Source organism: Sorghum bicolor, chromosome 6 (assembly GCF_000003195.3).
Source record: "Sorghum bicolor cultivar BTx623 chromosome 6, Sorghum_bicolor_NCBIv3, whole genome shotgun sequence".
NCBI lineage: Eukaryota > Viridiplantae > Streptophyta > Magnoliopsida > Poales > Poaceae > Sorghum > Sorghum bicolor.
Window position 1 is genome coordinate 53,039,651 of NC_012875.2, and position 13,641 is coordinate 53,053,291.

The 13,641-nt window shown below is 42.4% G+C and overlaps 1 protein-coding gene and 1 pseudogene across 1 annotated transcript; one reads left to right on the plus strand and one right to left on the minus strand.

Moving 5' to 3' along the window:
* Positions 1,206-4,394, plus strand: LOC8055986 (annotated as a pseudogene).
* Positions 4,811-9,727, minus strand: LOC8056589 (anthocyanin regulatory R-S protein). Its single transcript, XM_021463070.1, has 8 exons — positions 9,585-9,727; positions 6,893-7,147; positions 6,725-6,821; positions 6,524-6,538; positions 6,340-6,396; positions 5,556-6,242; positions 5,016-5,447; positions 4,811-4,882 (listed from the first exon to the last, which is right to left on the minus strand). The coding sequence occupies exons 1-8, from the start codon at positions 9,725-9,727 to the stop codon at positions 4,811-4,813; spliced, it is 1,758 nt and encodes a 585-aa protein (XP_021318745.1).

A 13,641-nucleotide genomic window follows, 5' to 3' on the forward strand; every position in this document is an offset into this window, starting at 1 on the left:
CCTATTGTATAAGGATAGTTGTTTGTTTGTAAATATAAAGTTCTAGCTATTAATTTTTTTCTCGACCTGATTTTAGTAACTAAAAGTACTGCTATTTTCCACAGTAATGCACGAGAAATTCACTTAGTTTATTCATCAACAATGTACATAAATACAAACGGTGTTGGGCAGCTCCAAAGACTTGTAGGAGAGCACTACTCCATCGCCATTAGCAGTTACTCCTTTTGTCTAACGCAGTATCATGTCTTAGTGTCTTAAGTTTTATCAATTATAGATAAAAGATATTAACATTTGTGATATTAAATAAATACCATTAGATTAGGTACAAAATGTATTTTCATAATAAATTGATTTAAAATTATAAATACGAAAAGCTTAGTCAATCGTGAATTACTTTAGTTGGCATATAACTCGTACTTGCATTCTTTTTGAGATAGGTGTAGTAGTAAGCATATCCTTAATTGTTTATTGTAGATGTAGACAGGGGCGCAGGGTAGTGGTGGCGAAACTAGGCCTCCCCACTTTCTGTTAGTGATTCAGTGACCATTAATTCTTAGCACATTGAGCTACATGCCTATTTAATTTTTCATCTGGACTTGACACTGCAAAGATTAATTTGGCCCCCTCTTATTCTTATGCCATGCTCGGCCACTGGATCTAGAATATTGTCAGCATGAGGAAGTGGTTTATTTGCAATATAGAGTTGTTATTTTTTTTGTGAACAGAATTTTAATAATAGAAGGAGTGTTATTTCTTGTATATTCATTTAGCCAATATTTTTTATTGTCTAGATGTTATCTTCAACCTCGATCTCCTTATAATCTTTTTATTTTCTTATAGATACACAACAACAACTTTTTCCATAATGCATCGCTTGATACTCGGCAAGCGGCTCTAGGACGGTGGAGGTGGACACGGCCCACGGGCATCAGCAGCGGTGGGCCATGTCATTTCGAGAGCTGTTCGTTCCAAAAAAAAGGTTACTCTTCTCGTCGCCCAAGGTCTGACACATTTTTATGGGCCGGTGCGACAGACACGCGCATGCCGCCCAAGGAAGTGGAGAGACAGTGCCGCGACCCATAGCCATAGGAGGGGGCTCTCCAACATCATCGTCCTCTCGCCGCCGCGCAACCGCTCTCTCTAACAGTTGGGTCCCAACCTCTCCTATCCCACTTGGCATTGTCACCAAGCTGCCGCAGCGCGCCACCAATATGGAGCGCCAGAGCGGTCGTCCGCGTCCCTTTGTCTATCCAAAGCGGGGGAGCTCATCGCCACCATCCAATCGAAGCGAAGGGGACAAGACAAGAGCCCGGTTGTAGTGGGCTAGTGGCGCTGGAGTCTCCTCCGTTCCTCCCAGCTTCGGTCGACGCTCCCTTCACCTGCTCCTTCTCCTCCATCAGGTCAGTTCTATTGTTCCCGGATTCTTGGGAAGTGGCTACTGCTTGGGCTAAGAAGAAGCATTATGTTGTTTGTTGTCTGTCGTTCATGAAAAATATTCAGAAATGGCGGAGTTTCGCTGCAAAGATTGTGCCTTGTTGCTTCGCATTTGCTGTCCTGTACAATAGTTGGGATGGAGCTAATTAGGCCGAGCCCTTATGCTAAAGTTCGCCTTTTATTTTGACATCCATTGTAAGTTCGCCTAAAATGCGGAAAGCATGTTTACAGGAAAAGCTGTTCCTTTTAGGGATTCATACGAAGGTCGATTTGTAGAAATGCTTGCAAGAAGTGAGGCTTTGCATATGTATTGTTCCTAATTAAATTCTAAGTATACTGCGAGCAGAAGAACTAAGATAATGAATCAAATGTTTATGCCAATTTATCTGACTTTAATGGAGAAAGGAAATCTTGCCCCTTTGCATTTATTTTTTTGGACCAAAGGCTTTAGTCTTGCTTTAAGCGTGCTGCTGAAACCCTGACCCAACATTGAGGTTGCCAGTTTACAAGAGTGCAACAAGAAAACACTCTAGTTAACCCCCGTTCACAGATTTCTTTAGTTCTCATTGAAGTAAACACTACAACTAAACAAGCTGTTGACATGGAGCGTTTATGTACTGTGCATTATGTTGTTATAAGTCATAATTTTGAGAAAGCACCATTGTGCAGCTGTAAGATGTGGAAGTATCAAATCTGCCTATGATATACTCTTTGAAGAAGCCATTAGTTTTGCGCTGTATGAGCGCATTTGGAAAACTTGGGCGCCCCCAAAATGCCGCTTCTTTATATGGTTGGTTGCTCACAATCATTGTTGGACAGCGGATAGATTGGCTCGGCGTGGCCTCCCCCATCCCGAACAATGTCCGCTTTGTGATGAGAAGGATGAGAGCATCCAGCATCTTCTTATTGGATGTATGTTCGCAAGACAATTTTGGTTTGTTATCCTGCAAGGTTATGGGCTGGCCGCTCTTGCCCTGTAGCCTACCGACTCCTTTGATGTCTGGTGGGACAAGGCACATTTGGCAACCAGCGGAGATGTGCGAAAAGGTTTGAATTCTCTTATCATCTTAGGCGCCTGGACCATCTGGAAGCATTGAAATGACTGTGTCTTCAATGGAGCCACCCCAAATCTGTCCACATCTCTGACTCTTGCTCGGGAGGAAGCTCTGCTTTGATCTTTGTCTGGGCCAAGGGGTTGTCCCTAAACCCAGCTCAGGGTGTCGGTTAGGGAGGGGCTTTTGGGGGCCCTGGTCATGTCCTTTTCTAGTCTCGGACATTTGTTTTCTGTTAGTCTGTGAGTGGGGTTTAGTGTGTGTCCTTGTGTGTGTGTGTGTGTGTGAGAGAGAGAGAGAGAGAGAGAGAGAGAGATTGTGTGTTGTGTGTGTTTGAGTCTATGTATAGCTCTTTTTTTTTTCTTCTATTAATACAAGATATGCAGTCCTCTTGCATATAGCATATTCGAGAAAAAAAAGATATGAAAGTATAGCTTCACCGACCAGGGCTCAAATCCTGTGTGCACAAATATTAAAGAGAGATAAGTGTTTTTTTATTTTTTGAAACGAGTTAAAGAGAGATAAGTGGCTGTGTGCACCTCTGGTTGGTGCAGAAGGTGGATATTACCCCTCCATTTGTTTTTCTAAAAAAAATGTTTTTTATACCTTTTGCTTGGTTCCTAATGCAGGTGCAGTTTGCATTATCCCTGGATACAGATTAGTCGCATGTGAGCTGAACTTGCTTTTCTGTGGACAATTTGGAACTTCAGTACAAGTTTCAGATTGGATTCAGGGAGAAATGATCTCTTTTAACAATTTATTTGGGAGCTCTCGCTGCAGCCTTCTCTCAAGTTTTACAGAAAATGCCTGACAAATAATCCATATTTTGCACTGACCATGCATTCAATTACAAAGCCCTTGGGTATAGCTATGGGCACGTTTGAAGCCACATGCCACAGACATGAAGAGGAACCCCCAGGTACATGAGCTTTACAAATTGGTTTATAGACTTCCACAGAACCTTAGCTGGCTGTTGGCACCACCAGAAGTTCCTAAAAGAGGCAATATATCAAACACTCAGAGGTGGATACTACCAGCTGCGACTAGGTGTGCTTGATTTCTTGAACACGCTTGTGGGTTTGGACATTCCAATAGCAATTGCAACTCCTCACTCAAGGAAGAGCCTCGAAGAAGGGATTAAAATTGTTGGTTTGCAAGGCTACTTTGAGGCTATAATTGCATTGGAGGACTTCTGCCTAGGGAAACCTGATGGTGAGATGTTTGAGGTCGTGGCAGAGCAACTTAGTCTGGAGCCAGATGTTTGTTTGTGTTTGGTAACTCAAACTTGACGACGGAATCTGCACATAACGCTAGGATGAGGTGTGTGGCAGTTGCAGGCCGACACCCTGCCTATGAGCTCCAAGCAGCAAGCCATGTTGTGAGATGGCTTGACCAATTCTCTATTGTTGACTTGCAGAGGCTTGCTAATGGTGAAGTTATTGGTCGCAGGGGTAGAGAATCTGACATGGATATGGAAATTGTGATCGAGGAATGATGCTTCTGCAAACATGACGTACCAAATATATCGTTGTACTTATAATCTGATGTAGCGTAAGTATTGCATTACATTTTGTAAAGAGGCCAAGCAGGGCAAGATCAGGACTAATGATAGTCCTAAGTTTGCATTACCTTCTTGGTTTGCTTGTGATGCATTGGAATTCCTTTAACCTAAAACACTTAGTCATTAGAGTTGGAGGTGAAGAAATTGCCATCCCACCCATAACTTGTGTATGTACAGTATATATATGTATGAGATATTTATTCCCTATCTTTGAGGGGATACCTGTTGGACTTTTGGGATGCATCTATAATGTAAGATCTGTGTAGGCTGAAAAACTTGCAACCATAGTTGTAAGTGAGGGATGCCATGATCTGTGTCTTTGATGAGCAATGGATGAACTTGTGTGTGAGGGATGTCTTTGATGAGCAATGAATCTTTGACAAAATTCACTATAAGAAACAGACAATTTAATGCTTAGTTTTGATTATATACATTCTGAGTTTAGTTTGTAGCTTTCATGTAATTACAATCGTGCGAGTGTGGTGTGGGTGTTGGGTGTGGGTTTCGGTAATCCTTGGATTGCCATAACTTCACACTGACTGTAACAAAGTTTTTTATTCTGCCTAAAGCACGATCTAAGAAAATAGTTTGTAGCCTCTTAACACTGAAGGTCATAATAAACGTAAACCGGATATGGTTGGCGACTGAAAATCAGAACAAAGTGCACCAGATTTTGCAGAAATATAATTAGATTCCACAATAAATACAACTTTCTTCCATTCATGAAGCTTTCCAGATCGATATCCAGCTTTCAACTGTCCCTTCATCGCTTCCCTATAGCTTTATGAAGAGCCTCGCTGATCATCCAGGGCACCACGGCACCGGAGCCTGCAAACTGCATACAAATTGAACAGAAACAACTGCATCAGTACGTAAACCAAACTCTCCAACCAGCAAGAAGTCAAAGGGTGAGATACATGACTGCTAACCAGAGCAGTATGTAGTGCAATTGCCAAGGTGATATTTACCTGAGCTCGTATCTTCAGCCCCATAAAGCCATCTGGTGTCGAAGCCTGAACCGAGAGAACGTCCAAATGGAGGCTTTTGATGGCGTCGAACACCCGTGTCATCAGGAGCTCCTCCCACCGGCATTGCACCTCTAGTAGCACGTCCGTGTTCGCGACGGTGACGGTGACGTTGCTGGTGCCGTCCTTGGGGAGGACCCAGGGGTGCTCCTTGTTCACCACATCACCGTCGACCTCTAGGGCTGGGCTCTCCCTCTTGGAGCCCGCACAGAGTTTCTTCCTGGCACTCTCATTGCTAATGCCACGGGGCCTTGTGGTTCTTGTTGTTGTTTCCGATGGCGTTGTAAGTTCCCTACTGGACTCCAGCTCTTGTACCCTTCGCTGAAGCTCCTTGAGGTAGGCTATCGTTTCAGTGAGGATCGACGCTTTGTCCACCTGCCAAATTTTATATAAAAAAATGTCTTCGAGTTTTGATACAAACTTACAAATGTTCTCAAATCAACACGGAAGGATAAACAATTTGATGACATGTATCTTCATTGCCTTGTGAATGGAAGGAACCAATGACTTGAGAATGAGGAACATCTCGTTGATCTTCTCCCGGCGCTTTCGCTCTGACATGACATGGTTCTTGATGCCGCTTTCCTGGGCTGTTCCCGCCGTGCCCCCGCCACCGCAATTCGCCCAAGCTTCGCCGCCGGCCACCACTTTCTTCAGCAATTTCTGCGGCTCTTCGATGACCGGCACTGCCGCCACCGCTTCATCGGAGCACGACTGCGAGGACCTCGTCCACGCCATGAAACTGGTCGCACGAGAGCCGTCAGCTGGTGAGCTTGAGGTGTCGGCACCGTTGTTGTTAGTAGTAGCCCCCGGCGACGGTGGCTCCGGGGATGACGGGACTTCGAAATTATTAGAGCCGTCCACCATGATCAAGCTATCCTCTAGTGGTAGTGGCCGCACGACCATTTCCTCCAAGAGGCTGTAGAAATCGTCGATCTCATCCGTGATGTGATCCAGGCTTGCATTGAACAAGCTGACGGGTTCATTTCCAGCGGCAGTCGTCGTCTTCATGGCACTGTGACCGAGCTGGTCCTCGAACACAACAATGTCTGCGGCCTCGCCGGCTTCGTTTGCTGACGGGTTGGAGGTCGGCTCTTCCGAGTATGTCGGACATTGCGGCTCCCAGAAAGCTGCGGTTGCTCGGCTGATCAAGTCCGGGTCCTCCGGCACCTGGCAATATCATTTAGTTTGGTGATACTATAATATCTTTGTAAAATTTCTCATTTTCAGACAATGTAGTACATTGTCTGTGAACAACTGAATATACCGTATCAGTTGTACCCAGCTCAAGCACGCCACCCATAAGCGGGATACAGATGATTGACTGCAGAAACACACGACCCAGGGGGTGCACAGTTAGTTGTAGCAGTCAGAAATCTGCAGACTACACAGTCTGAAAGTGCCATTTGTAATGTTTCGAACGAGACGAAGCATGAAAAACGCTTGCTTACCTGAATGGACGCGCTCTGCTTGACCGTACGTAGGCACCCAAGGCCACACATGCAGGTACCACGCACATAGTTCATGATGATTCAACAAACAAATGATTGCGATCGACTAGTGAAAAACATGCATGAAAGGCAGAAATATATAGAGAGAATGAAGATCGAGCAGGTCTTCCCGTCAGAACTGAGAAAAACATGCATGCATACCTTCGCCAGGACTGCGCGTGGGAAGGCTTTGCTGTCGGCGAGGTGCGCGTTGCGCAGCCAGACATGCTCGTTGCCCCCAAAACTCCTGCCGGGCAATCTGTGGCAGCACGCAACGTTGTCATCAGGGGCATCACGAACTAACAAAAAAGAAAAAAAACGATCGATTACCCTTGGCCTGGCTGGAAGGCGTAGGTCATGCAGACCACATAGTACCACTCGGTGTCGCCGAGGTCCTCCGGCGACAACGAGCCGACCGGCCGCGCGGCGCGGCGGTCGCACTCGCCGGACAGGAGGGCCTCGTACAGCTCCCGGAGCTGCTCGCTCCTCTGCATCACGAGCTGGTCGGCTGTCAGCTCCACAGAGTTGGAGATCTTCCTCGTCTTCACCTCGCCGTTGTAGAACCCGTCAGTCCACGTCAGCACCCTGCAGCCATATTTTCTCAGCAACGAGCTAAATGTTTGACTATAAGTTGTCAAATCGAGTCAAATCAGTTAATAGTTGTCTTCTATTTATCGAAAAAATATTTTTTTGTTATTGTGTGGTATCATATCTCACATACTCACACTGTCTTTTGGGATGATCCAGCAAGTATTCTAGGTATTCATTAGAATAACATTATTTTGGTTAACACATGAGCCTAGACGGTGGTGGACCTAATAACAAGTGTATGTGATGAAACCACGATTACGCATCAGAATTTTCCATTTAAACAAAATTATGCAATGAAAATATGCAATAATGTGTAGGGCCATAAAGGAGGATTTGGTGTGGATGCGGAAATTCATTTTCTTTGTTTTCGTCGCTTGCTTTCACAATACAAGGCATATATGCCAACACCTAATACACATATTTGTGCGGAAGTTCATTTTCTTTGTTTTCGTTGCTTGCTTTCACAATACAAGGCATATATGCCAACAAATATCCACGTCTGTTCGGTGATATTTTTCAAGTCTTTTTGTTCCATAACTTTTTGTCTTGCATTTTTTTCTCATGTTTTGTTCTATGGCCTTTTCTTTTCTATTTTTTTTCTGTTTTTCGTTCGTTTCATTTTTTCTGTTTCATAGAATCTCCAGTCCTTTCCCATGCCCGTTCCGTGACTCTTTCCGTTATTTTCCCTTTCTCAAGTATCTCCTGGTTTTGTAATAAACATAGAAAACAAAAAATAAATATAATTTTTATAAGTATTTGAATCGTTAACTCTTTCGTAATAAATAAATATCCCACCATTAAGTTGTTGATATAGTTTTAATTAGGAATAAATTTTATTTTTGTTAGAATCTAGATTAGCTAATGATCTAACTATTATAAACTGAAATCTTGATCAGTTCGTTATCTAATCTAATCTATATATATTTTCTATATCTATACCTAATATTAAAAAGCAAAGGTATTCTTCCAACTGTTTTTTTAAATTTCCTACACCACCTTCTTGTCCGTGATTAGGATTCACAACTCATGCCCATACAAATTAAAATGGCACGTCTCCAGCGACGATATATATAATCTCCCTGCCCTGTGCATATAACCTGAACTCTTTATTCCATATTTATATGAGTTAGAGCAACGACATAAAAAACGGTAGAGTCAGACTCCAAAACACATCCATCAATGGTGCGGCAGACGCCCATTGAATAAGAGTCGCAAATTATCCAGAGGACAACACCCATTGAATAAGAGTCGCAAATTATCCAGAGGACAACACCGTACCCATTGAGGCGTTCTAAATTTTTTTTGCAAAATAAGAATAGTGGTACTTTCGTTTGTATTTGACAAATATTGTCCAATCATAAACTAATTAGGCTCAAAAGATTCGTCTCGTCAATTTCGACCAAACTGCGCAATTAGTTTTTATTTTCGTTTATATTTAATACTCCATATAAACGTCTAAAGATTTGATTTGACGAGAAATCTGAAAAATTTTATAAAATTTTTTAGAACTAAACAAGGCCTGAATAAGAGTCGCAAATTATCCAGAGGACAGCGTCAGAAACCACGCTCGACGGCTCGAGTATAATTGCTAGCCCAAAAACCAAAATCTTTTCAAGATTCTTCGTCACATCGTCGAATCTTACACCACATGCATGGAGTATTAAATATAAATGAAAATAAAAACTAATTGCACAGTTTACCTGTAAATCACGAGATGAATCTTTTTAAGCCTAATTACTTCATGATTGAATAATGTTTGTCAAATAAAAATAAAAATGCTACAGTTCCGAAAACTTTTCAGTTTTCGGAACTAAACAAGGCCCTAGTATACCTCCTAATAGGTAATGGGAGTACCTAATTTCATATTAATACTGATGTGGTATTACGACCGAAAAGATGGGAGTTTCCTAGTTTGGTAATGATGGTAACACTGCATAGCTTAGAGAAGACACACTAAAATAATTGGATTGGATGTAAAACAAAAGTAACAAGAGGTTTCATTAATTATCCAGTATAATAAGGTCTTGTTTGGATGCACTCCTGCATATATACCCAACACAAAATCCATGCGTGTTGAAGTGTATTGGCGAGGAACTTAAATCAATTTTTACTTCAGTCTACCTCAACACATATGGATTAACGTGGATAGATAGATTGGATGTAAAACCTAGCGAACACCATTCATCGCATCACCGGATCCGAGTTTCTTTATTTGATATGTATACGTATGCACTGGGATATAAAGCTCATGCAAAATTGCAAATGATGTGAATGATCATTATCAATTTGTTGCAGAAAAGCTGCCAACGAAATATCAACTGCATATATATGAATGATGTGACGACGACCGACCATTCATCATCGAAGTTCCAGGAAACTAGAAAACCAAATATCAACTCATGCATATATCATTATCAACACAACACGTTACCCTGGTCGAGTGCTTGAAATGGACCAGAAGAGGGCATAGGTCCAGTTGATGCTCCTCGCGGCTGCAGCGAGCTGGTTCCTCATCAACTGCCTCTCAGCAGCCTGCTGCAGTTCTTCCTGAACCTGGGAAGCTGATAGTGCCATCTATCCCTTCACGCAGAAGCCAGATGTGTTACAAGAAGCCACGAGGAAGAGACTAAAAGATCGAAATCGAATGTAATATAATGCCAGCTCGTCGTGCAATTGGCATGTAACCATTTCCGATCCATTTCGTACCTGATACTGTAGGCCCTAGGTATGTGAAGGAACCACACAAAGAGGCATAGCTCGATTCTATCTAGCTCAAATTAAAGTTGCTGGAGAACCAGCGGAACGATGCAAAAGGCTTTCATGCAACGGTGGACAAGAATCGGAGAAGCTCCCTTCCGCGCCGCGCCAAGGGGAACAACTAGGACCCCTATATATATGCTATGCTATCAAGACCTTTTGAAGATCGATATGTATGTATGGGTGGAAACCGTGGAAGCAGGGCATATATAGGCATGCCGCGCGTATATTATTGCCTGCACATGTGCCACGAACCTTGGAATCCAAGATGGGTTTGTGGAGCTCCGAGTGACCGAGCAAGACGGTGGCGCGCACAGTACTAGTAATGTACTTCCTCCATACTCGAAGTCGTCTAGAACAATGATACGAGCCAAACTTTAACTCTTTATTTTTATAAAAATATTTATCAAAAATGAGTATATGTATATTTTTATGAAAGTATTTTTCAAGGTAAATCTATTCATATAGTTTTCACATTTCTAAACTCAACAATTTAAAAGTTATTCATGATTTATATTCCCAATGTTTGACACAAATCTTATGCAAAACGACTTTCTTTACGGGTATAGAGGGAGTACACAGGCCTTAGAGCAACCACAATGTTGCTCAAAAGTAGTCCATAGGCATTATAGTAATCTATATTAACTAGCTGAAACACTGTGAGATTAGTTCATAGAGTAGTCCATAGTAAAAGATACCCATAAAGAATAAAAAATATTATTTTCTTACTTCTCCCCATCTCTCTCTCCTTGTAGTGGCGGGTAGAATGAAGATAAATAATTTTTTTATTCTTTTTGGGTCCTATCTTATAGACTACTTAGTCTATATATATTGTCCGAAGAAAACAATAGTTATAGACTAGTTATGTGGGTTCCATGTATATGGACTGCTTGTTTCATATGTATTGTGGTTGTTCTTATAGAAAGGAGTGTAACTTCTTTTGATTAAAAAAAAAGAGTGTAACTTCTTTTATTGGACGTTGATGTGTAACGTACGGAAGGAGTTGGACACTCATGTCACGTCCGCGTCAGTTGTCAGTCGTCATACGGTTTGTGGTAAGGTCTCTCTTTCTCATATCAATACAGACGTGTTGTAAGTATTTTTATTTAAACGTGATGCGAACTTGTTTGTGAACCATGTATTGCTTTCCTTTTGCAACTGATCCTGGATGAAGACCGTATAGATATGAGCTATATGGATAGTATATTGGCAAACACAAGGTTGATAATCGCTAGATATTTAGGTTTGAAAATTGCTGGATGCAGCATGACGGTTTTTTACTTTGGTTGCAAACTCTTGGAATGGTTACTTCCCACAAGATGATATGGCTAAATTGTTGGCTGCCAAATTCAAATCACTAAACCACTATTGCAAATGTAAAGTTGGTTATCTATTTCCTTGATGTTATAGAAGGATGGAGGGATCTTTCAGTACAAGAGTAGAATTTCAGAGGTATTCTTAATTTTAAGAGTTCTAGTCTTCTTCGATCATCAGCAACAAATTTATTGGAGGCAAAGAAGTTCAATAAAATGGGTGAAATTGGGGATAAGAATTGTATACTCTTTCATGCTAATGCAACAGTTACACACAGAAGGAATCAAATTACTTCTCTTGCTGGCCCATCTTGGTTTGAATTACAGGTAATGCAACAATTAGACACAATAAATAAAACTCGGATCTCTTGGTTTGAATTAGTGTAAAAAATTGTTCTAGTTCACCTCGTAAATGGGAAAGATGTTTTTCATTGGAATCTCAGCAATAATGGTAGGTTCACGGTTTCGATCCATGTATGGAACTCTGATCCGGCAAAGGAGTTATTCCGGTTAAAAGCCCAATATGAAAATTACAGGTACCGCCGAAAATTAAGATTTTTTGTGGTACTTATTTAAGGGTGTGGCAAAAAGGAATTGGTAAGAGTGTCAAGTGTTGTCTCCGTAGTTCTTTTTGAAATTATTCAACAATTTTTCTTTTATTGTCACTTTGCGAGCTTTGTTTGGAATATTATGCATATCACTTTTGTGAATGCAACCTCCTACTAGCGTTGCTAATTTGTTTGGCTCTATCTGAAGCTCAAAAACCAACTCTTGCTAGAAGCCGCTGCACTTTCTTGGGCATTAAGATTGAATAATAGAAATGATATGGTATTTAATAAGGCTAAACCTAATAGTCTACATGTAATTTTTAGAGCTATGAGGAGGAGCGATCATTGTTCAAGATGATCGAGTTGCTGGGAAACTTAGATTATAGCCATCTTTGCGAAGTTTGGGTGGAACTTCAGGAATTGTATTTGAAGCCTACTAGTTCTTTTTGATGTTAGCTCTGCTCCTAGTTGAGTTTGGACCGTGTGTTGCTTTTTCTTAATCTCTCTTGGACGTGAGAGTGTGTGTCTTATGGTCTTGGTTTGTATCTTGACTTTCAGTTGTGTATATCATCCTCGAATAGTAGAGGCTAGAACTTTGTTTCATTATCTTAAAAAATAATTAGAAAATGATACAATTGTAGCAATCAAGATACATATTTCTTTTTTGCAAAAAAAGGATACATATTTCTTCTTTTCAAAATATATCTTGTGCTCAACCTCTGTTTGAGTAGAATCCCACAGAAAACTTTGTGTTTGTGCTGACATCATAATGATTTCCAAAGCTAGCTATTTATAACCCTCGTGTACCTGAACATGACCAAAGAGAGTACCATGAGCTTTTGAGGAAGGTAGAGGTGTGCTAGAGGCCCATTCGTAACCCAAATGTCAATTTCATCAAAAGGATATATAAGATCTTCAAACTTGGAGGAGAAAGTTTCCATTTTCCAAGCCACCATTGCTGCGATGTTGAGCTCATGGGGCAGTTAAAATCACAGCGATGTGACGAACCGGCTCAGAACAGCCGACGTTCCCCAAAGAGAAAATTTAAAAACTGACGTCCCTGGTGACGCTCTGTGTGTAGTAGTTTTCACCAATCTCTGCTAGCGCTGCACGGTCGCATCTAACACGTCGTACGAGGTTCCCATTACGCGCGTGACGGAGCCCGGCAACCACCCCCAGGAACAGAAAAGAAGAAAATCGTGAAGCCGAGCCGGCCGATCGGTTCGCGAGATCAGATCACCGTCCCGGTCGCCCAACAGGACAAACTGGGCCGTCGCCGTCGCGGTCGCCATCGCCACCCGCACTTCCGTGCTCCGGCCGGGCCGGGCGCTGCCGCGGCACGTACCGGCACCGGCACCGGCGACTAGCTAGCTAGCTGAGTGCCTGATGAGTCCCGTTGCGCCGTCGATAGAAGCACACGTTTCATGCCCTACTAGCAGTAGTTGAGATCGCCGGCCGGCTATTAGCGACGATCGCACGGCCGCGCCGCGTGTCGATCGGCAGCGGATCGACGACGGTTTGGTTCTATTATAATGGGCTATAAGCTGGTTAAATGCTGAGGTGGAGGAAAGAAGGGAGGAGAGAGAGGAGAAGCAGGCTGTAAGCTTACAGCCAGCTTAGGCACACGAACCAAGAAATCTTGTGAGAGAGATAAGTGAGCCTTGTATTAATAGTCAATAGCTAACTATTGTATGAGTGGGTTGAAAAAAAGCTACAAAAATCCTTAAAACCAGCAAGTGAATCCGTATTATTAAACTTGCTCTGGGCAGTCAGCACAAGGAAGGACCTCACGGTAGACGAGGAGCTTACGTGCGCGCTTCCTCCTGTCCGGTCTGCTAGCTAGGTACTCCGATGTGTAGCGTCGTGTCAC

Bases quoted from the DNA above. Each gene is read 5' to 3' on its own strand.
- LOC8056589 (XM_021463070.1), bottom strand. From the start codon at position 9,727: ATGGCACTATCAGCTTCCCAGGTTCAGGAAGAACTGCAGCAGGCTGCT. The intron at 7,148-9,584 runs GTAACGTGTTGT...ATATGGCTGCAG, and splicing joins ATTTCAAGCACTCGACCAGG to GGTGCTGACGTGGACTGACG. The intron at 6,243-6,339 runs GTATATTCAGTT...TGATATTGCCAG, and splicing joins AGCTGGGTACAACTGATACG to GTGCCGGAGGACCCGGACTT.